Source organism: Lethenteron reissneri, chromosome 56 (genome assembly GCF_015708825.2).
Source record: "Lethenteron reissneri isolate LAM-NWPU_2019-01 chromosome 56, ASM1570882v1, whole genome shotgun sequence".
NCBI classification, from domain to species: Eukaryota; Metazoa; Chordata; class Hyperoartia; order Petromyzontiformes; family Petromyzontidae; genus Lethenteron; species Lethenteron reissneri.
The window spans coordinates 1,530,331-1,557,158 of record NC_083834.1 but is presented as its reverse complement, the minus strand read 5'-3'; the positions used below and the strand labels follow the sequence as shown (position 1 = coordinate 1,557,158).

The window sequence follows — 26,828 nt, the reverse complement described above, 5'->3', positions numbered from 1 at the left end:
GAGAACACTCAAACTCACAATAGACAACAGAGATTGAACCCATGGCCTCCTGCACACCAGGCCATCCAGACAACATCTCGCCACCGCAGCAGCAGCAGCACCTTCCCCTGCGACATCCCGGGCAGTCGTTGCAACGCCGACGTCACGTGCTGCTAGCGAACGAAGGCCACTAAGGCCGGCGCCGTGTGGCCAGCATCGCGCCCGTCCGCCTCCATCTTCCCCCGGGGCTGATGTTTTACGCGGTTGTGCTTCATGTTCGTTCACGGCCAAGTCAACCTCGAAGATGCCCATGACCAGTGGTCACCGATGTTGGTTGATTACAACAATTGAACTCGGGTCGCTGGGTTCAAAGGTCAATCCCGGCCAATTAAGATAACGGCACAAACAGGGCAGAAACATTGCAACACAAACACGTCAACACACAAAGCATCTAAACAGCTCAACAACACGATGCATGCAGAGCCACCGGGCCGGCCCCCTGAATACCGCAGATATCCAGGCGGTAACGGTTCAACTCCCGACAGAGCAGCGGCAGCCTCTCCTCCGCGGTGAGCGTTCGAACATTCCACGTGGCCACACGTAGTGGTTTTCTTGTTATTTCTGGAGGAGCCCCGAGGGTAAAAATTCAGTCTCCTGGCTCCGCCAAATGGGGTTTGGCCAGGAACCTGTCCCCCCCGGGGCCTCCGGCACAAGCTTAGTTAAATATTCATATAGTGTTTTTTTGTTAATTAAATTGAACGTCCAGAGCCCCCGTTGGCCGCTGTGGTGGCTCCAAGTGCCATGAAGCCGATTCAATCGGCTGATCCCTTCGTAGCATTGCTCACATCCAGCACAGCGGCACCGTCCAGCACTACCCAGGAGGTAGGGGCTTGTTTTTACCGGACACTGCACACACACACAGCCATGTGTACACACACCCCTACACCACACTGCACACTCACACAGCCATGTGTACACACACCCCTACACCACACTGCACACACACACAGCCATGTGTACACACACCCCTACACCACACTGCACACTCACACAGCCATGTGTACATACACCCCTACACCACACTGCACACACACACAGCCATGTGTACACACACCCCTACATCACACTGCACACTCACACAGCCATGTGTATACACACCCCTACACCACACTGCACACTCACACAGCCATGTGTACACACACCCCTACACCACACTGCACACTCACACAGCCATGTGTATACACACCCCTACACCACACTGCACACTCACACAGCCATGTGTACACACACCCCTACACCACACTGCACACTCACACAGCCATGTGTACACACACCCCTACACCACACTGCACACACACACACAGACGTGTGTACACACACCCCTACACCACACTGCACACTCACACAGCCATGTGTACACACACCCCTACACCACACTGCACACACACACAGGCGTGTGTACACACACCCCTACACCACACTCCACACACACACAGCCGTGTGTACACACACCCCTATACCACACTGCACACACACAGACGTGTGTACACACCCCTATACCACACTGCACACACACACAGGCGTGTGTACACACACCCATACACCACATTGCACACACACACATGCGTGTGTACACACACCCCTACACCACACTGCACACTCACACAGCCATGTGTACACACACCCCTACACCACACTGCACACACACACAGACGTGTGTACACACCCCTACACCACATTGCACTCACACAGCCATGTGTACACACTCCCCTACACCACACTGCACACACACACAGGCGTGTATACACACACCCCTACACCACACTCCACACACACACAGCCGTGTGTACACATACCCCTAAACCACACTGCACACACACAGACGTGTGTACACACCCCTATACCACACTGCACACACACACACAGGCGTGTGTACACACACCCCTACACCACACTGCACACACAGGCGTGTGTACACACACCCTTACACCACACTGCACACACACACAGCCATGTGTACACACACCCCTACACCACACTGCACACTCACACAGCCATGTGTACACACACCCCTACACCACACTGCACACACAGGCGTGTGTACACACCCCTACACCACACTGCACACACACACAGGCGTGTGTACACACCCCTACACCACACTGCACACACACACAGGCGTGTGTGCACACCCCTACACCACACTGCACACACACACAGGCGTGTGTACACACCCCTATACCACACTGCACACACACACAGGCGTGTGTACACACACCCCTACACCACACTGCACACACACATGCATGTGTACACACACCCCTACACCACACTGCACACACACACAGGCGTGTGTACACACACCCCTACACCACACTGCACACACACATGCATGTGTACACACACCCCTACACCACACTGCACACACACAGAGGCGTGTGTACACACCCCTACACCACACTGCACACACACACAGGCGTGTGTACACACCCCTACACCACACTGCACACACACACAGGCGTGTGTACACACCCCTATACCACACTGCACACACACACAGGCGTGTGTACACACACCCCTACACCACACTGCACACACACATGCATGTGTACACACACCCCTACACCACACTGCACACACACACAGGCGTGTGTACACACACCCCTACACCACACTGCACACACAGGCGTGTGTACACACACCCCTACACCACACTGCACACACACATGCATGTGTACACACACCCCTACACCACACTGCACACACACACAGGCGTGTGTACACACCCCTACACCACACTGCACACACACACACAGGCGTGTGTACACACCCCTACACCACACTGCACACACACAGAGGCGTGTGTACACACCCCTACACCACACTGCACACACACAGAGGCGTGTGTACACACACCACACTGCACACACACACAGGCGTGTGTACACACCCCTATACCACACTGCACACACACACAGGCGTGTGTACACACACCCCTACACCACACTGCACACACACAGGCGTGTGTACACACACACCTACACCACACTGCACACACACAGCCGTGTGTACACACACCCCTACACCACACTGCACACACACAGGCGTGTGTACACACACCCATACACCACATTGCACACACACACATGCGTGTGTACACACACCTACACCACACTGCACACACACAGGCGTGTGTACACACACACACACCACTACACCACACTGCAAACACGTGTACACCACACACCTGCAACTTCACAAACACTCCCAAAACCTGCCCCCCCCCCCCCGACATTAACCTCCGCCACCCCCCACTCGACCCCACCGTTTAGTGAGAGGAGCCTTGCACGGGGACTCCCTTTTGTACAAACGCATGCTGCCAGGGGGTGGGGGCGCATGTGTGTGCGTGTGTAGTGTGTGTGGGTTGTGAGTGTGTGTGTGCGTGTGTGTGTGTGGGTTGTGAGTGTGGGTTGTGTGTGTGTGTGGGTTGTGAGTGTGTGTGCGTGTGTGTGCGTGTGTGGTGTGTGGGTTGTGAGTGTGTGTGTGCGTGTGTGTGTGTGGGTTGTGAGTGTGTGTGGGCTGTGAGTGTGTGGTGTGTGCGTGCATGTGTGGTGTGTGTGTGGGTTGTAAGTGTGTGTGTGTGTGGTGTGTGGGTTGTGAGTGCGTGTGTAGTGTGTGGGTCGTGTGTGTGTGGGTCGTGTGTGTGTGCGTGTGTGGTGTGGGTGGGTTGTGTGTGTGGGCTGTGAGTGTGTGCGCGTGTGTAATGTGTGTGTGGGTCGTGTGTAGTGTGTGTGTGGGTCGTGTGTGTGCGTGTGTGGTGTGTGTTCTGTGTGTGTGTAGTGTGTGTGTGTGCGCGTGTGTAGTGTGTGTGTGGGTTGTGAGTGTGGAGCGGTGGTGTAGTGGTTAGCGTTACGTTGCGCTACGAACCCGGCGACCCGAGTTCGATTTTCGCTCACGGCCAACACCGGTGACGATTATCCGAACTGGTCCTGGGCGTCTCCTAGGTCGACTCAGCCTCAAATGAGTACCTGGTGCACTCTGTAAACATCGCAACTGGGGAGACAAAGACGGCCGGGCGTGGTGTTGGCCACCCACCCCCTCGTGTGCCGTGCCGGCCTTCATAGGTGCTCGCTAACAGCACTTTCCCCAACAGTCTGTTACAGACTACACGGGGGATCTTTGTCTTTGTTGTGAGTGTGTGTACGTGTGTGCGAGTTTGCGAGTGTGTGTATGTATGCGTCGTGTGCGTGCGTTCACGCGTGTGAATTGGTGTGTTTTTGTTGTGTGGCAGCGTGATTGTGTATATGCGCTGGGCTACGAACCCGGTGACCCGAGTTCAATTCCCGCTCACGGCCAACACCAGCGACGGATATATGAACCGTTCCTAGGCCTCCCCTAGGTCGACTCAGCCTAAAAATGTGTACCTGGAGCAGTGTGTAAACCTCGCCACTAGGGAGACAAAGGCGGCCGGGCGTGGTGCTGGCCACCCACCCCCTCGTGTGCCGTGCCGGCCTTCATAGGTGCTCGCAAACAGCACTTGCCCCAACAGTCTGTTAAGACTACACGGAAGATCTTTGTATTTGTCTTTGGTTACGTGCGTGAGGTGCGAGTGTGCCGAGAGCGGTGCGTGTGATCTCCCAGAGTACGTCTTGCGCTTGGAGAGAGAGAGAGAGCGCGCGCGTGTGTGCGCGTGTGTGTGTACGTGTGTGCGTGTGTGTGTGCGTGTGTGTGTGCGTGTGTGTGCGTGTGTGCGCGCATGTTGCATGCGGCAGACACGAACTCCACAGAAGAAGAGAGGCAATTACTGAGCCCCCCACTTCGTCAGCGGCGCACACGCCAATCCGCCGGCAGGCACACCTGACGTGCGTGTGCGTGTGGAGTGCTGGGATGGGCATATGGCTGAGAGGGGCAGCAGTGCGGCCCACAGCTGGGCAGTTCCCACGCTCACAATGGCCTCAATGCGAAGCCCGCTGCTGCTGCTGCCGCTGCTGCTGCTGCCGCCTGCGTGCGCGTTCCTCTCCACGCGGGATTCTCTCTCCCCCGCTCCCCGCTCCCGCCTCCCCTCCAGCTCACGCTCCCATTCGCCGTGCGCGCGCGCGCACACACGCCGCACGCACACACGCCGCACGCACGTGCGCACAAAGACAAAGATCCCCGGCGTAGCCTCCGCAGCCCGATAGCGAACACGCAGCGAGTGTTGTCGGCGAGCGCCTGTTAAGGCCGGTGCGGCACACGAGGAGGCGACGCGTGGGCAACAAGAACGCCGGTCGCCGTTGCCGACCACCGGTCGTTTGAAACCGCGCACGAGGTGCTCGTCCAAGGCCCAGTCCACCGAGCGGAGGCCAAGAATCGGGTTCAGATAGTTGCCACCGGTGGTGGCCGTGAGCGGGAATCGGCTCAGAACCCGGCGCGTCACCGCTCCACGCGCACACACGCACGCACGCACACACACACGCACGCACACACACACACACGCACGCACACACGCACGCACGCACGCATGCACACACGCACGCACACACACACACGCACGCACACACGCACGCACACACGCACACACGCACGCACGCACATGCGTCTCATCGTCAAGTTGAGGCTACCTCCTGCCATCGCCAAAACCTCCTCCTCTTGTCCACATCGCCGTCAATATTACAAACATTCTCATCATCATCATCATCCACATGCCCAGTTCCCACCCTCCCACACCACCAGTGCCACGGCCGGTGCCTGTACTCGGGCCAGCGTGGGCGACGCGGGGAAACGTTCATCAAGGGGCATTGTCTAAGGGGACGTGGGTGGTGGGGGGGGGGCACTAAGGTTGTACCGGTGAGGCCCCCCCCCTCCCCACCCCACATCTGCTGGCCCTGAGAGCCGAGGGCTAATTAAGAGGCGCACGGCTCGACGGAGGCAAAAACAAATCACACGAGAAAACCAGGCGGAGGGTCACGTGGGGCGGCCGGGATTACGCAACGAGGGGCTCGCAAACACAGACACAATGAAGAGGTAGTGGCAGTGGTAGTGGCAGTGGCAGGGGTAGTGGCAGGGGTAGTGGTAGTGGCAGGGGTAGTGGCAGGAGTAGTGGCAGGGGTAGTGGCAGGGGTAGTGGCAGGGGCAGTGGCAGGGGTAGTGGCAGTGGCAGGGGTAGTGGCAGTGGCAGGGGTAGTGGCAGGAGTAGTGGCAGGGGTAGTCGCAAGGGTAGTGGGCACGGGTAGTGACAGGGGTAGTGGTAGTGGCAGGGGTAGTGGCAGGGCTAACGATAGGGGAAAGTAACAGGGTTAGAGGCAAGGCTGGAGGCAGAGATAATGGTGGGGGGGGGGGGGGGGGGCTAGCGACAGGGCTAAATGCAGCGCTAGCGGCAAGGGAAGCGGTAGGAGTAGCGCTAGCGGCAAGGGAAGCGGTAGGAGTAGCGCTAGCGGCAAGGGAAGCGGTAGGAGTAGCGCTAGTGGTTATCTGCAGCGCTAGCGGCAAGGCTGAAGGGAGGGGTGGTGGCATGGGTCGTGACAGAATCAGTTGCGGACCTAGTGTGGGCTCGTGTTGCGACTGGGAGTCTGCGCGGGGTCACGGCTGCACGCGCACATTTAATTAATAACCTCCGTCGCTCCGCTGCTCCGCTGATTGCCTGACGGCACTCGTTAGCCGATGGCGCTCGCTGCCAGTGGCAGCAAGCGCTCGCACGACAGACAGAGACTCACCGCACAGCGGCGAGCGTTCAATGCCCTCTGCAGTACAATGATGTTCGTCTGAGCACGCCTCCGAGTTAAAGAGATTCCAGCTCAAAGAGCATTGAGGCATTGGTGCCCTTCAGCTGCTTTAAAGTCACCGGTGGAAATTCCACGTGCCCATGGCGGGGGCGAGTTTGTCTTCCCCCACAAAGTGGTACTGATTTGATTAACCCCAGAGGGATGATGGGCTGAGTCAACCCCCAAACATATTCACTCTCACAATCTCGTGCACACTCGATGTTTACTCACCGCACCAGGTACTCATTTGAGGCCGAGTCGACCCAGGGGAGGTCCAGAAATGGTTCAGATAGTCGTCACTGGCGTTAACCACAAGCAAGAATCCAACCCAGGATTGCTGGGTTCGCAGCATGCTAACGGCTGCATGATCACACTCACAACTCACGATCACACTCACCACAAAGACCAAGATCCCCCGTATAGCATTAATAGGCTTTTCTGGCAAGTGCTGTTAGCGAGCAGCACCTATGAAGGAAACAGCACACGAGGGGGTGGGTGGCCAACACCACGCCCGGCCGCCTTTGTCTCCCCAGTGGAAATATTTTTATACACCGTACCCGGTACTCATTTGAGACTGAGTCGACCTAGGGGAGGCCCAGGACCGGTTCTAATATCCACCACCATTATTGGTCATGAGCGGGATTCGAACTCGGGTAGCCGGGTTCGTAGCGCAAGGCGTGTGTGCGTGTGTGCGTGCGTGCGTTTGCGCACACAGGCACACACATGCACACACACACACGAACACGCGCACGCACACACACTCTCCCACTCACTCAACCGCTCCGTTCTTTTGCTCGGGTGGGAACGAGCGCAACTGCTCATCGCTGTGCCTCGAGGGCATCGTCTGAGTGTGCACGCGTGGGTGCCTGGCAGGGTGGCTGTGGTCACGGTGGGTGGGGGGGTTACTGAATGGAACCCATGGGTGGAACGGAGGTGGTGGGAGATGGGGACGGAGGTGGTGGGAGATGGGGACGGAGGTGGTGGGAGATGGGGACGGAGGTGGTGGGAGATGGGAACGGAGGTGGTGGGAGATGGGGACGGAGGTGGTGGGAGATGGGGACGGAGGTGGTGGGAGATGGGGACGGAGGTGGTGGGAGATGGGGACGGAGGTGGTGGGAGATGGGGACGGAGGTGGTGGGAGATGGGGACGGAGGTGGTGGGAGATGGGGACGGAGGTGGTGGGAGATGGGAACGGAGGTGGTGGGAGATGGGGACGGAGGTGGTGGGAGATGGGGATGGAGGTGGTGGGAGATGGGGATGGAGGTGGTGGGAGATGGGGATGGAGGTGGTGGGAGATGGGGATGGAGGTGGTGGGAGATATGGAAGGTGGCAGTCGGGGATGTGATATTTTTCAGGTCACCTACGTATGTGTGCGAGTTCCTATTTGGCTTAGCAGTTAAATGTCGCATAGGGGATGAAGAGGGGCAAGTCAAGGTCTGCACTACGAATCCTGCGACCCGAGTTTGATTCCCGCTCACTGCCACTATCAGTGACGATTATCTGAACCGGTCCTGGGCCTCCCCTAGGTCTACTCAACCTCAAACGAGAAACCGGTGCGATGTGTAAACATCCTGGGTACTCTCCAGAGTGAAAAGTCTCCTGGGCACGAGTGCCGACCCCACGGGAACGGTGTTGGAAGGAAGCGGAAATCGCAGCGAGGCGAACACTCAGCGAAGGCGTCAAGTGGCCCTCGCCGGACTACCAACTTGGGGTGGGCTCGCGACTGCCGCTAGGCCGCAGGGCGAGCGGCGTGTTGCCCACGAGGGCCAGGGGCACCCTCACAGCACGCTCGCTACCATACCTGCATGGACACAGCACACTCACTACCCTACCTGCATGGACACAGCACACTCACTACACTACCTGCATGGACACAGCACACTCACTACCCTACCTGCATGGACACAGCACGCTCACTACACTACCTGCATGGACACAGCACGCTCACTACACTACCTGCATGGACACAGCACACTCACTACCCTACCTGCATGGACACAGCACGCTCACTACACTACCTGCATGGACACAGCACACTCACTACCCTACCTGCATGGACACAGCACACTCACTACACTACCTGCATGGACACAGCACACTCACTACCCTACCTGCATGGACACAGCACGCTCACTACACTACCTGCATGGACACAGCACACTCACTACCCTACCTGCATGGACACAGCACACTCACTACCCTACCTGCATGGACACAGCACACTCACTACCCTACCTGCATGGACACAGCACGCTCACTACCCTACCTGCATGGACACAGCACACTCACTACCCTACCTGCATGGACACAGCACGCTCACTACACTACCTGCATGGACACAGCACACTCACTACCCTACCTGCATGGACACAGCACACTCACTACACTACCTGCATGGACACAGCACGCTCACTACACTACCTGCATGGACACAGCACACTCACTACACTACCTGCATGGACACAGCACGCTCACTACCCTACCTGCATGGACACAGCAGGCTCACTACCCTACCTGCATGGACACAGCACACTCACTACACTACCTGCATGGACACAGCAGGCTCACTACCCTACCTGCATGGACACAGCACACTCACTACACTACCTGCATGGACACAGCAGGCTCACTACCCTACCTGCATGGACACAGCACACTCACTACCCTACCTGCATGGACACAGCACACTCACTACCCTACCTGCATGGACACAGCACGCTCACTACACTACCTGCATGGACACAGCACACTCACTACCCTACCTGCATGGACACAGCACACTCACTACCCTACCTGTGTAGGGACGTTGGAGAGAGGGCCGTTATGCATGGCAGCCTATGGGAAAGAAACACAGTGGGCGGGGCTACGTGTGTGCACAGGGAGATGCCCTCTGCGACGTCCGAGCCAGACACCCTGGGGGGGGGCTGGTTCGGCGTTACGATCCCCCGGGGCCCCACCCCTCAAGGAGGGTTGGGTATAAAAAGGGGTCGTTATATGGGCTTAGTCAGTTATGTTATAGTTAAGCTAAGAAGTCGGAAGACGTCGTAGCTAGAGCCCTGGACTCCCCCTGATCGCCGCCCTTATCAGGGCCCCACGGGATCAGGCTCGAGCCAGTGGCGTGGTCCCGTGAACCAGAGCCAGTGCTCTGGGACTCCGGGTACCGAGCCCGATTACCAGTGTCGGGCCAGACAGCCTCCCCTAGCTCTTAGTGGAGGACTCAGGGGATAGGCTATGGATAGCTAGGGGTATTCCCTGAGTTATACGGGTGAGGGGGCCGCTACCCCCTCTAGGGCTGTCCTGTACTGGCAACTTGTTAAATAAATATACGTGTGCCTCAACTCCGTTGTCAAGCGTCCTCGACGGGTACTTCATCTGGCGTCAGAAGTGGTAAAAATGGAAACGCGCCATACAGCTCGGACCAGGGTACCACAAGAGGAGAACGCCGCGGAGATCGCCGAGCCCGAGACAGAGCAACAAGATGGGGTGCAGCCGGAGCCTGGCGCCTTCTCACCGGGACGTCAGCATGGAGAGGGGCCGCAGCCAGATGCACTACGACTGGCTCACGAACGGCTGGCGGAGCTACTTTATGCCGCTGCCGCCACACTGGAAGGCATTACGCGGTTGGGGGCTGGTGGTCCACCGCAGGGCGAGGAGAACCGGCGGCCGGAGCACTTTCCCGCCATTTCAGCGACTTCACAATTTGAATTTCCCGCCATGGACGCCGCGGCTGTTCGGGGCGTGGCCAGCTTAGACATCGGCTCCGACATCGCCGTCGCCGGGGCTGCAGCGTCATCGCAGCCGAAGGATGCGTCATCGCTGCCGCGACAGGCGATGCCATCGGCCAGTCGCGCCGAGGCACCGCCAAAGGGAGGTGAAAGCAACCTGCGGGAGTCCACATCGACCGCTGCGCTTCACCAAAGGCTGCCCCCGCTGAAGGAATTCATCGGTGCGGAGGGTGACTGGGGCGGCTTCCGGCGACGCTTCCTCGCCCATCAGGAGATGGCGCGGTGGTCCGACGAGGAGGCCCTTTGCGCGCTGCCGGCGCTCCTCGATGGGGACGCGCTCGCCGCACTCACGTCGGCGCCAAAAGAGAAGCTGGCTACACTACCAATGGCGCTACAGCTGCTGGCCGGGGTCTATGGACCTTCAGCCGAATGCCGTCAGCAGTTCTACGATCGCAGGCGGGGTGAAAAAGAGTCGCCTCTGGCTTTCCGGACAAGTCTTCTGGCGCTGGCAAAAACAGCCTTTCCCCGCATGGACGACGACGGCGTGGACGCAATGGTCGCGGAGAAGATCCTCCTCTTGGCGGACGACCTCGACATCGTCGTCATCGCACAAGGGGATGCAGAAATGACCTCCCTCCAGGCTGCGCGACTCCTCCACGCCAACCTTCTGCAGCAGCGGCGAAAGGCAAACAGGGCATCGGCTGGGCGTGCGGTGGCTGCAGCCACCCTTCCGTCAGAAGAACTTTATGCCGTCGACCATCGACGGCAACAGACGACGGGGGCGCGGCCGGGTCGGGACGGGCCGAGGCGTTTCGACCGTCCATCGTCTCCATCGGCGCTCCCGCGGTGCTTCAACTGCGGCATCCGGGGCCATGTCGCCTCGGGGTGCCGTTCTCCTCGACAGCGGGGGACGACGCCTCGACAGGACGCCGGCCCTCCTCTTCCTCCTCCCAAGCTCCAGCACCATGATCCGGCGAGTCGCGGCACCTCACATGTTTGGCCAACGCACCCACCTGTCGCACACTCTCGCACCGTAACGAACGGGGGGCCGGTGGGGCGCTGCGATGGACCGGCGCGGATCACTGCGGGGACTCAAATCGAGCCCGAGCGGTGGTCCGTGTTGGCCCATCGCGTGGTGGCCGCGGCGTCGGGATCGTCGGCCGTGGTCGGTTACATTGATGGGGTGGAGGTACGCATCATAGTCGATACAGGGGCATCGGCGACAATTATTTCGGAACTAATTTACAATATTCTACCGGTGCAGAGCCGTCCTTTGCTACCGGTTAATGTCCCTTTCTATGCCGCTAACGGGGGCTCTCTCGGCATCGTGGGACAGATTCGAGCGCAAATTTCTATCGGGGACATCAAATTGTCGGGGCCGATTTTTGTCTCCTCCTCACTGGCAGTTCCGTGCCTGCTGGGGACGGACTTCTTGGGCAGGATGCCAATTCGTATTTTGATCGACCAAGGATGCATTGAGCTTCCGTCGGGGCGACGTATGGCGTTCCTGCCTTCCCCTGTAGCGACTCGGACGGCGTTCGCGACGGTACCGGCGTTCGTCGTAAAAACAGTGCGTGTGCCGCCGGGGGCACAAATGCTGGTACCTCTTAAACTTCGTAGGCCCTTCGCTAAGGGTGTTGGGGATCAGGGTGTTGTGCTGGGGCCGTCTAGGGCCGGGGTTAATGGGCCTCATTTAATTCCGGCCCAGACCATCGTAAGGGGGGACGAGGATCCCTTCATCGCGGTCCTCAATGTCGGGTCGCAGACAGTAGTGGTTCCCCAAGGGACTGTGCTCGCTCACGCGACGCCGGTGCCCTGCGGGGAACCTGCCGTGAACCACATTGACACTGCTGCTCGGACGCACCCGCATTCGGACGGCGATGAAGGGTGGCTCGACGCGCTTTGTGCGGGATCGACGAACCTGTCCAATTTAGAGCGCCAACGGCTTAGATCGCTGCTAAAGGAATTTTCCGACGTTTTCAGTCGGAATAAATACGATTTGGGTTGTACTCACCTGCTGCGTCACCATATTGACACGGGTGACAGCGCGCCTATTCGCCAAAATCCTTTTCGGTTGAGTCCCGCCGAAAAGGACCATGTCAAATCGGCTGTCGATGACATGTTAGCCGCCGACATTATCTCTCCCTCTACCAGCCCTTGGGGAGCACCGATTGTCCTGGTTAAGAAACAGGATGGCTCGTTGCGGTTTTGCGTAGATTTCCGTCGCCTTAATAAGGTTTCGGTTGCCGACGCATACCCGCTCCCACGGATGGACGAATCGCTGGACGCCTTGGCGGGAGCGCGATTCTTCTCCACACTAGATTTACTTTCGGGATTCTGGCAGCTTCCTCTGGACGATGATTCGAAGCCTAAAACCGCTTTCCGTACACCGCACGGCCTGTTCCAATTCAACCGGTTGCCGATGGGCTTACACTCAGCGCCGGCAACCTTCCAGCGGTTGATGGAATTGGTTTTGGCTGGATTGCAATGGGAATCGTGCCTGATTTATTTGGATGACGTAATTGTTTTTGGAAGAACCTTTGACGAACATCTCCAGAGGCTGCGGGCGGTTTTCCAAAGGATGCGGGCTGCTAATTTGAAATTTAAGCCCCAAAAATGCTATTTGTTTCGCGAGTCAGTGCGTTATTTGGGGCACATCGTGGGGCGCTCGGGTATTGCTACCGATCCCGCCAAAACGCAGTGTGTCAGCTCCTGGCCAATTCCGACCTCGGTGGGGGAGGTGAGGAGTTTTATTGGCTTCGCTTCATATTACCGACGGTTCGTCGCTAATTTTGCTACAATTGCCAAACCCCTACATGCTTTGACATCAAAAGGGGTTCGGTTCCACTGGGGTCGGGAGGAGGAAGTAGCTTTCTGCTCCCTTCGGGATGCATTGGTGAAGGCTCCTCCTTTGACTTACCCCGATTTTTCGAGGCCGTTTTTGCTCGACACCGACGCGAGCAACACAGGTATCGGAGGCGTGCTTTCCCAGGTGGTTGATGGCGTGGAACGGGTGGTTGCGTACGGCAGTCGGGTGTTGTCTCCAGCGGAGCAAAAATATTGTGTCACCCGTAGAGAACTGTTGGCAATTGTTTTCTTCATCCAACAGTACCGCCCATATCTGTACGGTCAGCATTTCACTGTCCGTACGGATCATGCGGCACTGCAGTACGCCCTGAAGGTTCAACAGCCATCGGGACAATTGTCCCGATGGCTGGAGGTCCTCCAGGATTTCGATTTTGACACCACCTATCGTAAGGGCATTCGCCACACAAATGCGGACGCTCTGTCGCGCATGCCAACCACCTCCGAATGCGCATGCCTCCTGGGGTCGGGGCGTTGCAAGCCAGCTGGGGACATGACGGTTCCAGTCCTGGCGGCCGCCGCCGATGTTGACACATCGCTCCCCGATGAGATCGGGAAACAGGGAAGGGATTCCCTGCTTGGGTTGCCTGTGATTGAGTGGGGACGCCTCCAGATGGAGGACGCCTCCCTCCTCGCGCTGCGTCGTCGCGCCAGGGAGAGGGGGTGTGGGACGGGTGATGCCGACAATTGGGAAATACACGCGGGCTTGCTCATGCATTGGGACGGTAAATCCCACCGTCACCGGCTGGTAGTTCCTGCGGGGTTACGGGGTAAGGTGGTGTGGGCTGCTCATGAGCGCCTCCTCCACCTGGGTACCCAAAAGACCCTCGCCTCGCTCCAGCTGGATTTTTTTTGGCCGGGCATGACACGGGATGTCACGGATCTCCTGGCAGCATGCCCCCGGTGTGCGCAACGCAAACCACCAGCTCGGGAGTCGAACCCGCCGTTGCAGTCCATCACAGTCTCCAGGGTGAACGAACTCGTAGCGTTGGATATCCTGGGGCCGTTTCCCGCCACCCCTAGGGGCAATAGATATTTGCTAACAGGGGTCGAATACTTCACACGCTGGCCTATGGCCTGGCCCCTGGCAAATCAGTCGGCAGCAGCCATCGTGGACGCCTTTGTCCAAGGCTACGTCATGGACAAAGGTGCTCCGGAGCGGCTGCTGACCGACCAGGGTAAAAATTTTTCCGGGAACCTCCTCAAACAAGTCTGTGATCTCCTAGGTACAAAGAAGATTCGTACCTCTCCCTATCACCCACAAACTGACGGGATGGTCGAGCGTCTGCATCGTACCATCACGTCTATGTTGTCGCACCTGGTTTCGGAGTCACAGACCAATTGGGACTTGCAAATTCAAGGGGTCCTGGCAGCATATCGATTGGCCCCCCATGCTGCCACGGGATTTTCACCCTTCTTTCTCATGTATGGTCGCGAACATGACCCACCTGTTCGGGCACAGCTGCAGATCCCCGCGCCTCTAGGTAAAATTAAATTGGACGAGCACGTTAAATTTAACCTTCAAAAGCTAACTGAGGCGCGGGATGCTGCCATGCTCAATTCCCGCAGGCGCCAAAAGGCGAATGAGCGCCTCAGACTTGCGCGCGCGCACGTGCTGCAGTGGAAGCCAGGGGACAGGGCATGGCTGCACTGTCCCCAGGTACCGCTTGCGACCTCCTCGAAACTGGTACGGCCATGGCGGGGCCCCGTCGAGGTGGTCGAGGTTTTGCGACCGCAGTGCGTTCGTATCAAGTGGGGGAGGCGCCGGTGGTTCGTTCACCCCTCTAGACTAAAACCCTTCGTTGCGGTGCGGGACTCTGCTCCACACGCGCAGGGCCAAGCATGTGAGGGGTCGACCGACCCGGAGGGTCCGCCTCTGTTGATCTCACCTGACGTCTTGCCGGTTGCCCCGCCCCCAGGTTCTCCCGGAATGACGGGCTCGCGCACATCCCTCACGGGGGATGCCGAGGGTCCCGCCACTCCAATTGCGGACTCGCCTCGGATGGGACAGCGGCCACCGAATGGTCCGCCATCTGAGGTTGGCCCTTGTGACGGGCCTGCGGCAAGGACGCGCGCTAAAATGCGCAGACTCTTATAAAAACACTGGAACGCGAACAAGAAGTGAAAACGAAACGAAAATAAGAAGAAAATTTATTTTTTATTTTTTTTGCGTTTTCTGGTACACTTTCGTGTGCTATTGTTGCTGGACGCTGCGTTCGTGTGGCGCTCTTGGCGCGTTGTTGTATTATGGCTGTGTGTGTGTGTGCGTCTTGTGTGCGTGTTGTGCGTGCGCTGAGGGTTCCGGGAAATGTACATATCTTGCCTCTACGGATTTCGTATTTATTCGGGGGGGGGGGGCGCGTCGGTTTGTTCTCCCTTTAGGGGCATTGTTAGTGTTGTTGTTTAATTCTCGTTCTGTTAAATGGAAAAAAAATGGGGCACACACGGGGGGAGTCAAGGGGTAAAGATTCATTTGTTGAAATTGTTGCAGCCGGGACGGCTGCGAGCTATGCGGGGGGGAGTGATGTAGGGACGTTGGAGAGAGGGCCGTTATGCATGGCAGCCTATGGGAAAGAAACACAGTGGGCGGGGCTACGTGTGTGCACAGGGAGATGCCCTCTGCGACGTCCGAGCCAGACACCCTGGGGGGGGGCTGGTTCGGCGTTACGATCCCCCGGGGCCCCACCCCTCAAGGAGGGTTGGGTATAAAAAGGGGTCGTTATATGGGCTTAGTCAGTTATGTTATAGTTAAGCTAAGAAGTCGGAAGACGTCGTAGCTAGAGCCCTGGACTCCCCCTGATCGCCGCCCTTATCAGGGCCCCACGGGATCAGGCTCGAGCCAGTGGCGTGGTCCCGTGAACCAGAGCCAGTGCTCTGGGACTCCGGGTACCGAGCCCGATTACCAGTGTCGGGCCAGACAGCCTCCCCTAGCTCTTAGTGGAGGACTCAGGGGATAGGCTATGGATAGCTAGGGGTATTCCCTGAGTTATACGGGTGAGGGGGCCGCTACCCCCTCTAGGGCTGTCCTGTACTGGCAACTTGTTAAATAAATATACGTGTGCCTCAACTCCGTTGTCAAGCGTCCTCGACGGGTACTTCACCTGCATAGACACAGCACGCTCACTACCCTACCTGCATGGACACAGCACACTCACTACCCTACCTGCATGGACACAGCACGCTCACTACCCTACCTGCATGGACACAGCACACTCACTACCCTACCTGCATGGACACAGGACGCTCACTACCCTACCTGCATGGACACAGCACACTCACTACACTACCTGCATGGACACAGCACACTCGCTACACTACCTGCATGGACACAGCACGCTCACTACCCTACCTGCATGGACACAGCACGCTCACTACCCTACCTGCATGGACACAGCACACTCACTACCCTACCTGCATGGACACAGCACACTCGCTACCCTACCTGCATGGACACAGCACGCTCACTACCCTACCTGCATGGACACAGCACGCTCACTACCCTACCTGCATGGACACAGCACACTCACTACACTACCTGCATGGACACAGCACACTCACTACACTACCTGCATGGACACAGCACGCTCACTACACTACCTGCATGGACACAGCACACTCACTACACTACCTGCATGGACACAGCACACTCACTACACTACCTGCATGGACACAGCACACTCACTACCCTACCTGCATGGACACAGCACGCTCACTACCCTACCTGCATGGACACAGCACACTCACTACACTACCTGCATGGACACAGCACACTCACTACCCTACCTGCATGGACACAGCACACTCACTACACTACCTGCATGGACACAGCACACTCACTACCCTACCTGCATGGACACAGCACACTCACTACACTACCTGCATGGACACAGCACACTCACTACCCTACCTGCATGGACACAGCACACTCACTACACTACCTGCATGGACACAGCACACTCACTACCCTACCTGCATGGACACAGCACGCTCACTACACTACCTGCATGGACACAGCACACTCACTACACTACCTGCATGGACACAGCACACTCACTACACTACCTGCATGGACACAGCACGCTCACTACACTACCTGCATGGACACAGCACACTCACTACACTACCTGCATGGACACAGCACACTCACTACACTACCTGCATGGACACAGCACGCTCACTACACTACCTGCATGGACACAGCACACTCACTACTCTACCTGCATGGACACAGCACACTCACTACACTACCTGCATGGACACAGCACACTCACTACACTACCTGCATGGACACAGCACACTCACTACACTACCTGCATGGACACAGCACACTCACTACACTACCTGCATGGACACAGCACGCTCACTACACTACCTGCATGGACACAGCACACTCACTACACTACCTGCATGGACACAGCACACTCACTACACTACCTGCATGGACACAGCACACTCACTACCCTACCTGCATGGACACAGCACGCTCACTACACTACCTGCATGGACACAGCACGCTCACTACCCTACCTGCATGGACACAGCACGCTCGCTACACTACCTGCATGGACACAGCACAGCTCACTACACTACCTGCATGGACACAGCACACTCGCTACACTACCTGCATGGACACAGCACGCTCACTACACTACCTGCATGGACACAGCACACTCACTACACTACCTGCATGGACACAGCACACTCACTACACTACCTGCATGGACACAGCACACTCACTACACTACCTGCATGGACACAGCACACTCGCTACACTACCTGCATGGACACAGCACACTCACTACACTACCTGCATGGACACAGCACACTCACTACACTACCTGCATGGACACAGCACGCTCACTACACTACCTGCATGGACACAGCACACTCACTACACTACCTGCATGGACACAGCACACTCACTACACTACCTGCATGGACACAGCACACTCACTACACTACCTGCATGGACACAGCACACTCACTACACTACCTGCATGGACACAGCACACTCACTACACTACCTGCATGGACACAGCACACTCACTACACTACCTGCATGGACACAGCACACTCGCTACACTACCTGCATGGACACAGCACACTCACTACACTACCTGCATGGACACAGCACACTCGCTACACTACCTGCATGGACACAGCACACTCACTACACTACCTGCATGGACACAGCACACTCACTACACTACCTGCATGGACACAGCACACTCGCTACACTACCTGCATGGACACAGCACGCTCACTACACTACCTGCATGGACACAGCACACTCGCTACACTACCTGCATGGACACAGCACACTCACTACACTACCTGCATGGACACAGCACACTCGCTACACTACCTGCATGGACACAGCAAACTCGCTACACTACCTGCATGGACACAGCACACTCACTACACTACCTGCATGGACACAGCACACTCACTACTCTACCTGCATGGACACAGCACACTCACTACACTACCTGCATGGACACAGCACACTCACTACCCTACCTGCATGGACACAGCACACTCACTACCCTACCTGCATGGACACAGCACACTCACTACACTACCTGCATGGACACAGCACACTCACTACACTACCTGCATGGACACAGCACACTCGCTACACTACCTGCATGGACACAGCACACTCGCTACACTACCTGCATGGACACAGCACACTCACTACACTACCTGCATGGACACAGCACACTCACTACCCTACCTGCATGGACACAGCACGCTCACTACACTACCTGCATGGACACAGCACACTCACTACACTACCTGCATGGACACAGCACGCTCACTACACTACCTGCATGGACACAGCACACTCGCTACACTACCTGCATGGACACAGCACACTCACTACACTACCTGCATGGACACAGCACACTCGCTACACTACCTGCATGGACACAGCACGCTCACTACCCTACCTGCATGGACACAGCACGCTCACTACACTACCTGCATGGACACAGCACACTCGCTACCCTACCTGCATGGACACAGCACACTCGCTACACTACCTGCATGGACACAGCACGCTCACTACCCTACCTGCATGGACACAGCACGCTCACTACCCTACCTGCATGGACACAGCACACTCGCTACACTACCTGCATGGACACAGCACACTCGCTACCCTACCTGCATGGACACAGCACGCTCACTACACTACCTGCATGGACACAGCACACTCACTACACTACCTGCATGGACACAGCACGCTCACTACACTACCTGCATGGACACAGCACACTCGCTACACTACCTGCATGGACACAGCACGCTCACTACACTACCTGCATGGACACAGCACACTCGCTACACTACCTGCATGGACACAGCACGCTCACTACACTACCTGCATGGACACAGCACGCTCACTACACTACCTGCATGGACACAGCACGCTCGCTACACTACCTGCATGGACACAGCACGCTCACTACACTACCTGCATGGACACAGCACGCTCACTACACTACCTGCATGGACACAGCACACTCACTACACTACCTGCATGGACACAGCACACTCACTACACTACCTGCATGGACACAGCACACTCACTACACTACCTGCATGGACACAGCACGCTCACTACACTACCTGCATGGACACAGCACACTCACTACACTACCTGCATGGACACAGCACACTCGCTACACTACCTGCATGGACACAGCACACTCACTACACTACCTGCATGGACACAGCACACTCACTACACTACCTGCATGGACACAGCACGCTCACTACACTACCTGCATGGACACAGCACACTCACTACACTACCTGCATGGACACAGCACGCTCGCTACACTACCTGCATGGACACAGCACACTCACTACACTACCTGCATGGACACAGCACGCTCACTACACTACCTGCATGGACACAGCACACTCACTACACTACCTGCATGGACACAGCACACTCGCTACACTACCTGCATGGACACAGCACACTCACTACACTACCTGCATGGACACAGCACACTCACTACACTACCTGCATGGACACAGCACGCTCACTACACTACCTGCATGGACACAGCACACTCACTACACTACCTGCATGGACACAGCACACTCACTACACTACCTGCATGGACACAGCACACTCACTACACTACCTGCATGGACACAGCACACTCGCTACACTACCTGCATGGACACAACACACTCGCTACACTACCTGCATGGACACAGCACACTCACTACACTACCTGCATGGACACAGCACGCTCACTACACTACCTGCATGGACACAGCACGCTCGCTACACTACCTGCATGGACACAGCACGCTCACTACACTACCTGCATGGACACAGCACGCTCACTACACTACCTGCATGGACACAGCACACTCACTACACTACCTGCATGGACACAGCACGCTCACTACACTACCTGCATGGACACAGCACACTCACTACACTACCTGCATGGACACAGCACACTCGCTACACTACCTGCATGGACACAGCACGCTCACTACACTACCTGCATGGACACAGCACGCTCGCTACACTACCTGCATGGACACAGCACACTCACTACACTACCTGCATGGACACAGCACGCTCACTACACTACCTGCATGGACACAGCACGCTCGCTACACTACCTGCATGGACACAGCACGCTCACTACACTACCTGCATGGACACAGCACGCTCACTACACTACCTGCATGGACACAGCACGCTCGCTACACTACCTGCATGGACACAGCACGCTCACTACACTACCTGCATGGACACAGCACGCTCACTACACTACCTGCATGGACACAACACACTCACTACACTACCTGCATGGACACAGCACACTCACTACACTACCTGCATGGACACAGCACGCTCGCTACACTACCTGCATGGACACAGCACACTCGCTACACTACCTGCATGGACACAGCACGCTCACTACACTACCTGCATGGACACAGCACGCTCGCTACACTACCTGCATGGACACAACACACTCACTACACTACCTGCATGGACACAGCACACTCACTACACTACCTGCATGGACACAGCACGCTCGCTACACTACCTGCATGGACACAGCACACTCACTACACTACCTGCATGGACACAACACGCTCACTACCCTACCTGCATGGACACAGCACGCTCACTACACTACCTGCATGGACACAGCACACTCACTACCCTACCTGCATGGACACAGCTCACTCACTACACTACCTGCATGGACACAGCACGCTCACTACCCTACCTGCATGGACACAGCTCACTCACTACACTACCTGCATGGACACAGCTCACTCACTACACTACCTGCATGGACACAGCTCACTCACTACACTACCTGCATGGACACAGCACGCTCACTACCCTACCTGCATGGACACAGCACACTCACTACCCTACCTGCATGGACACAGCTCACTCACTACACTACCTGCATGGACACAGCACGCTCACTACCCTACCTGCATGGACACAGCTCACTCACTACCCTACCTGCATGGACACAGCTCACTCACTACACTACCTGCATGGACACAGCTCACTCACTACACTACCTGCATGGACACAACACGCTCACTACCCTACCTGCATGGACACAGCTCACTCACTACACTACCTGCATGGACACAGCTCACTCACTACACTACCTGCATGGACACAGCACACTCACTACTCTACCTGCATGGACACAGCACGCTCACTACACTACCTGCATGGACACAGCACGCTCACTACACTACCTGCATGGACACAACACGCTCACTACACTACCTGCATGGACACAGCACACTCACTACACTACCTGCATGGACACAGCACACCCACTACACTACCTGCATGGACACAGCTCACTCACTACACTACCTGCATGGACACAGCACGCTCACTACACTACCTGCATGGACACAGCACACTCACTACACTACCTGCATGGACACAGCACACCCACTACACTACCTGCATGGACACAGCACGCTCACTACACTACCTGCATGGACACAGCACACCCACTACACTACCTGCATGGACACAGCACACTCGCTACACTACCTGCATGGACACAGCACACTCGCTACACTACCTGCATGGACACATCACGCTCACTACACTACCTGCATGGACACAGCACACCCACTACACTACCTGCATGGACACAGCACACTCACTACACTACCTGCATGGACACAGCACACTCACTACCCTACCTGCATGGACACAGCACACTCACTACCCTACCTGCATGGACACAGCACACTCACTACACTACCTGCATGGACACAGCACACTCACTACACTACCTGCATGGACACAGCACACTCACTACACTACCTGCATGGACACAGCACGCTCACTACACTACCTGCATGGACACAGCACACTCACTACCCTACCTGCATGGACACAGCACACTCACTACACTACCTGCATGGACACAGCACACTCACTACACTACCTGCATGGACACAGCACACTCACTACACTACCTGCATGGACACAGCACACTCACTACCCTACCTGCATGGACACAGCACACTCACTACACTACCTGCATGGACACAGCACACTCACTACCCTACCTGCATGGACACAGCACACTCACTACACTACCTGCATGGACACAGCACGCTCACTACACTACCTGCATGGACACAGCACGCTCACTACACTACCTGCATGGACACAGCACACTCACTACCCTACCTGCATGGACACAGCACGCTCACTACACTACCTGCATGGACACAGCACGCTCACTACACTACCTGCATGGACACAGCACACTCACTACCCTACCTGCATGGACACAGCACACTCACTACCCTACCTGCATGGACACAGCACGCTCACTACCCTACCTGCATGGACACAGCTCACTCACTACCCTACCTGCATGGACACAGCTCACTCACTACACTACCTGCATGGACACAGCACACTCACTACCCTACCTGCATGGACACAGCACACTCACTACACTACCTGCATGGACACAGCTCACTCACTACACTACCTGCATGGACACAGCGGGACCGATGGGGAAGGTCCTGGACTCCTGCTCCTCGCCCGGAACACTGCGGCCTAGGATGGAAAGGCTTACCGAGCTTTGCCCAGTACCCATCTTACTATTTGTTCCGGGGGACTCGGTGCAGTGGCAGAGATGAGTTTGCTTCAAGGTGTCTCCCAGGTGAAGCCAACTTCTGGCTTGTTCACTTGGGAGAGAAAATCCTTTGAAAGAGCTCCCCCTCTCACTCTCCTCTCACCCTCTCGTCATCACGAGTCTTGCTTTGAGCCCAGGGACTTTCCTGACAAAGGCAAGTTGTCTCATATCTTGAAAACCTTCCGCCCCCCCCCCCCCATCATGGCGTCCTCCCGTTCCGAGAGCTGCGTTCTCTGGCCCCTGTCCTGGACAGACGAGCCGTGCACCGCGGAGGTGTCCGGGTTGTCTTCACACCCGTCACAAACGCCGACCTCGTCTCCCCAGGCCGTCACTTCAGCAGCCGTGTGCCGGAGAGCGACTCCTGCCTCCCAGCAGCAACGGCACGGGGCACGAAGCCGGCACCGTCGAATCAGGGCCCCCCCACCCCCCACCCCCCCGTCTCCGCTACAAGGGGCGCTCGCTAGCCGGTTGAGGCCGAGGGTCGCCCCCCCCCCCCCTCCGTGTCGGTGACTCTCACACCCAGAGGGGTTTGGCCCAGGGGAGAGCGGTCGCAGCGGCGGCGCCGCCATCGTCTGTGCCCACGAGGTGAAGACGACGTTGGTCAAGCGACAAGAAACCTTTGCTCCCACCCTCCGTCTCCCTCCTTCTCCCTGCCTCCTTCTCCCTCTTCCCCCTATTGCCACCAGAGAGAGCTGCAAACATTCCAAGTGTGTCGCGCCGCGTCTGCGAGTCAAGGACGACCACACTTCCACCGCATCGGCAACACCAGAGCCAACGCGGTGGAAGTGGGCGCTTTGGTAACGTAAGAGAGGTTTTCTGGGTTCACGAAAGCCTACGTGTTAAACAAAAATCAGTCCGTTAAAAGGATACACCGGGGGGGGGGGGGGATCTTTGTCTTTGTATGCATCTGTACGTGCGTGCGTTTCGTGTGCGTTTGCGCGCGTGAAAACGCGTGCGTATCCGAGCGAAAGCGTGTGACAGCGCCGTGCTGTGTGCCGTGCGCGTGCGAGCTCACAGCCTGCGGGTGACCCGTATGGAGACTCCACGCAGAGCCATTCTGCTCGCGCGCTGGGGTCACGCTCCCCACCACCCCCCACCACCCCCCACCTCGCCCGCTCGCCGCCACAGCGGCCCTGGCGGCGGCCGCCCCCCCGATGAGCGTTTGTTGCCCCTGACCTGCGTCTCTGCCTCCATCTCATCGCCGCCGCCGCCGCGTCCACACACAGCCGAGGCACCGTGACAGACGCACGCACACTCGGCCTCGTCATCACCGCACGGGGGGGGGATGACCACGGCAGAAGCAGCACCTGCCTGGTCCACACGGGGTCTGGGGGGCCGGGAGCGGGGGGGGGGCCTGGTGGACCCATGGCGCATGAATGACCACAAATGATGGAAAGTCAATGGACGGACGAGCGAACTGCAAGTGCACGCCAGATGAATGACCCGATGGACTCGTTGATTCCTCCACCCGACCAAACTGCGTTCAACCGCCGCCACACCGCAGGTCACGGCGACACACTCGCTCACCCGAACACTGCAGGTCAACAACAACACACTCACCCACACTCACTCACCCTAACACTGCAGGTCAACAACAACACACTCACCCACACTCGCTCACCCTAACACTGCAGGTCACAGTAACACACTCACCCACACTCGCTCACCCTAACACTGCAGGTCAACAACAACACACTCACCCACAATCGCTCACCCTAACACTGCAGGTCAACAACAACACACTCACCCACACTCGCTCACCCTAACACTGCAGGTCACAGCAACGCACTCGCTCACCCACACTCGCTCACCCTAACACCGCAGGTCACAGCGACACACTCGCTCACCCTAACACTGCGGGTCAACAACAACAACAACACACTCACCCACAAAGTCTCACTCACTCACCCTAACACTGCATGTCAACAACAACACACTCGCTCTCTCACACAGTCTCGCTTGCCCAAACATTCAACGACTCGCTCACACACTCCCTCCCTCAATCAACCGCCAATCACTCAACGACTCACTCACTCACCCACACAACAGCCACCACTCCCCACAAAGTCACAGTGACGCCACCACGGCACTCGTGCCAGGCTAGGTGCACTTTGAGGCCACGTGAAGTGTCCACAACAAGTCGGTCACGGGCTATACCCAGGTGCCATGAGCTGAAATGACTGGCAGATGCACCACCTGTGCCCCTCATTGTGCCAACTTGCTGCGTTTCAGCGCTCCGCTCGTTGCTGCGAGCGTCGCTCCTCTACCCTCCGCTGCCGTTGGAGGGCGACTGCCTCCAACTGCCCAACAGCAGCAGCAGCAGCAGCGTCCTTCACGAGCCTCCTGCTCCACATCGGCAAGTGCCCTCAGCCTCCACATCCTCCCGTACCGCATCAGCTACATCTCTTCTCCAGCCTGTGCCGTGCCCGTTTAACCCCCCCCCTCGATTCGACCAAACAGAAGGCTGCTTTCGGCTTGACGGGCGATGCGTGGCGAGGTGGTGGTGACGAGGTGACAATGGAGCGGTGCCTGACGAGGTGGTGACGAGGTGATGACGAGGTGGTGGTGACGAGGTGGTGGTGACGAGGTGGTGGTGATGAGGTGGTGGTGGTGATGACGAGGTAGTGGTGACGAGGTGGTGGTGTGGTGGTGGTGACGAGGTGGTGATATGGTGGTGGCATGGTGGTGGCGTGGTGGTGGCGTGGTGGTGGCGAGGTGGTGGTAACGAGGTGGTGGTGGTGACAAGGTGGTGGTGGTGGCGAGGTGGTGGCGAGGTGGTGGTGACGAGGTGGCGGTGACGAGGTGGTGGTGGTGACGAGGTGGTGGTGGTGGCAAGGTGATGACGAGGTGGTGTGACGAGGTGGTGGTGGTGATGACGAGGTGATGACGAGGTGGTGTGACGAGGTGGTGTGACGAGGTGATGACGAGGTGGTGTGACGAGGTGGTGTGACGAGGTGATGACGAGGTGGTGTGACGAGGTGGTGTGACGAGGTGATGACGAGGTGGTGTGACGAGGTGGTGGTGGTGGTGACGAGGTGATGACGAGGTGGTGGTGACGAGGTGGTGGTGACGAGGTGGTGTGACGCTGACCGCGACATCCTCGGCCTTGACTCCGTCGAGGAGGCAGCGCAGCAGCTCCTGGCTGTCCTGCTGCTGGAAGCCCTTGAAGCGAGGACACCTGGGGGGGGGGGGGGGGGCAAACCCCGGCATGTGACAGACACCCAGCACGTGACAGAGACACCCAGCACGTGACAGAGACACTGAGCACGTGACAGAGACACCCGGCACGTGACAGAGACACTGAGCACGTGACAGAGACACTGAGC

The 26,828-nt window shown here is 57.4% G+C and overlaps 1 protein-coding gene across 1 annotated transcript in view; it reads right to left on the bottom strand.

The window, feature by feature from the left end:
* LOC133357012 (ubiquitin carboxyl-terminal hydrolase 16-like) overlaps positions 1–26,712 on the bottom strand; it is a 42,096-nt gene extending 15,384 nt beyond the window's left edge. Inside the window, exon 1 of the mRNA XM_061574753.1 lies at positions 26,593–26,712. Coding sequence (XP_061430737.1) covers positions 26,593–26,712 — 120 coding nt within the window. The remainder of the gene's footprint in view (positions 1–26,592) is intronic.
* Positions 26,713–26,828: the final 116 nt, after the last annotated feature.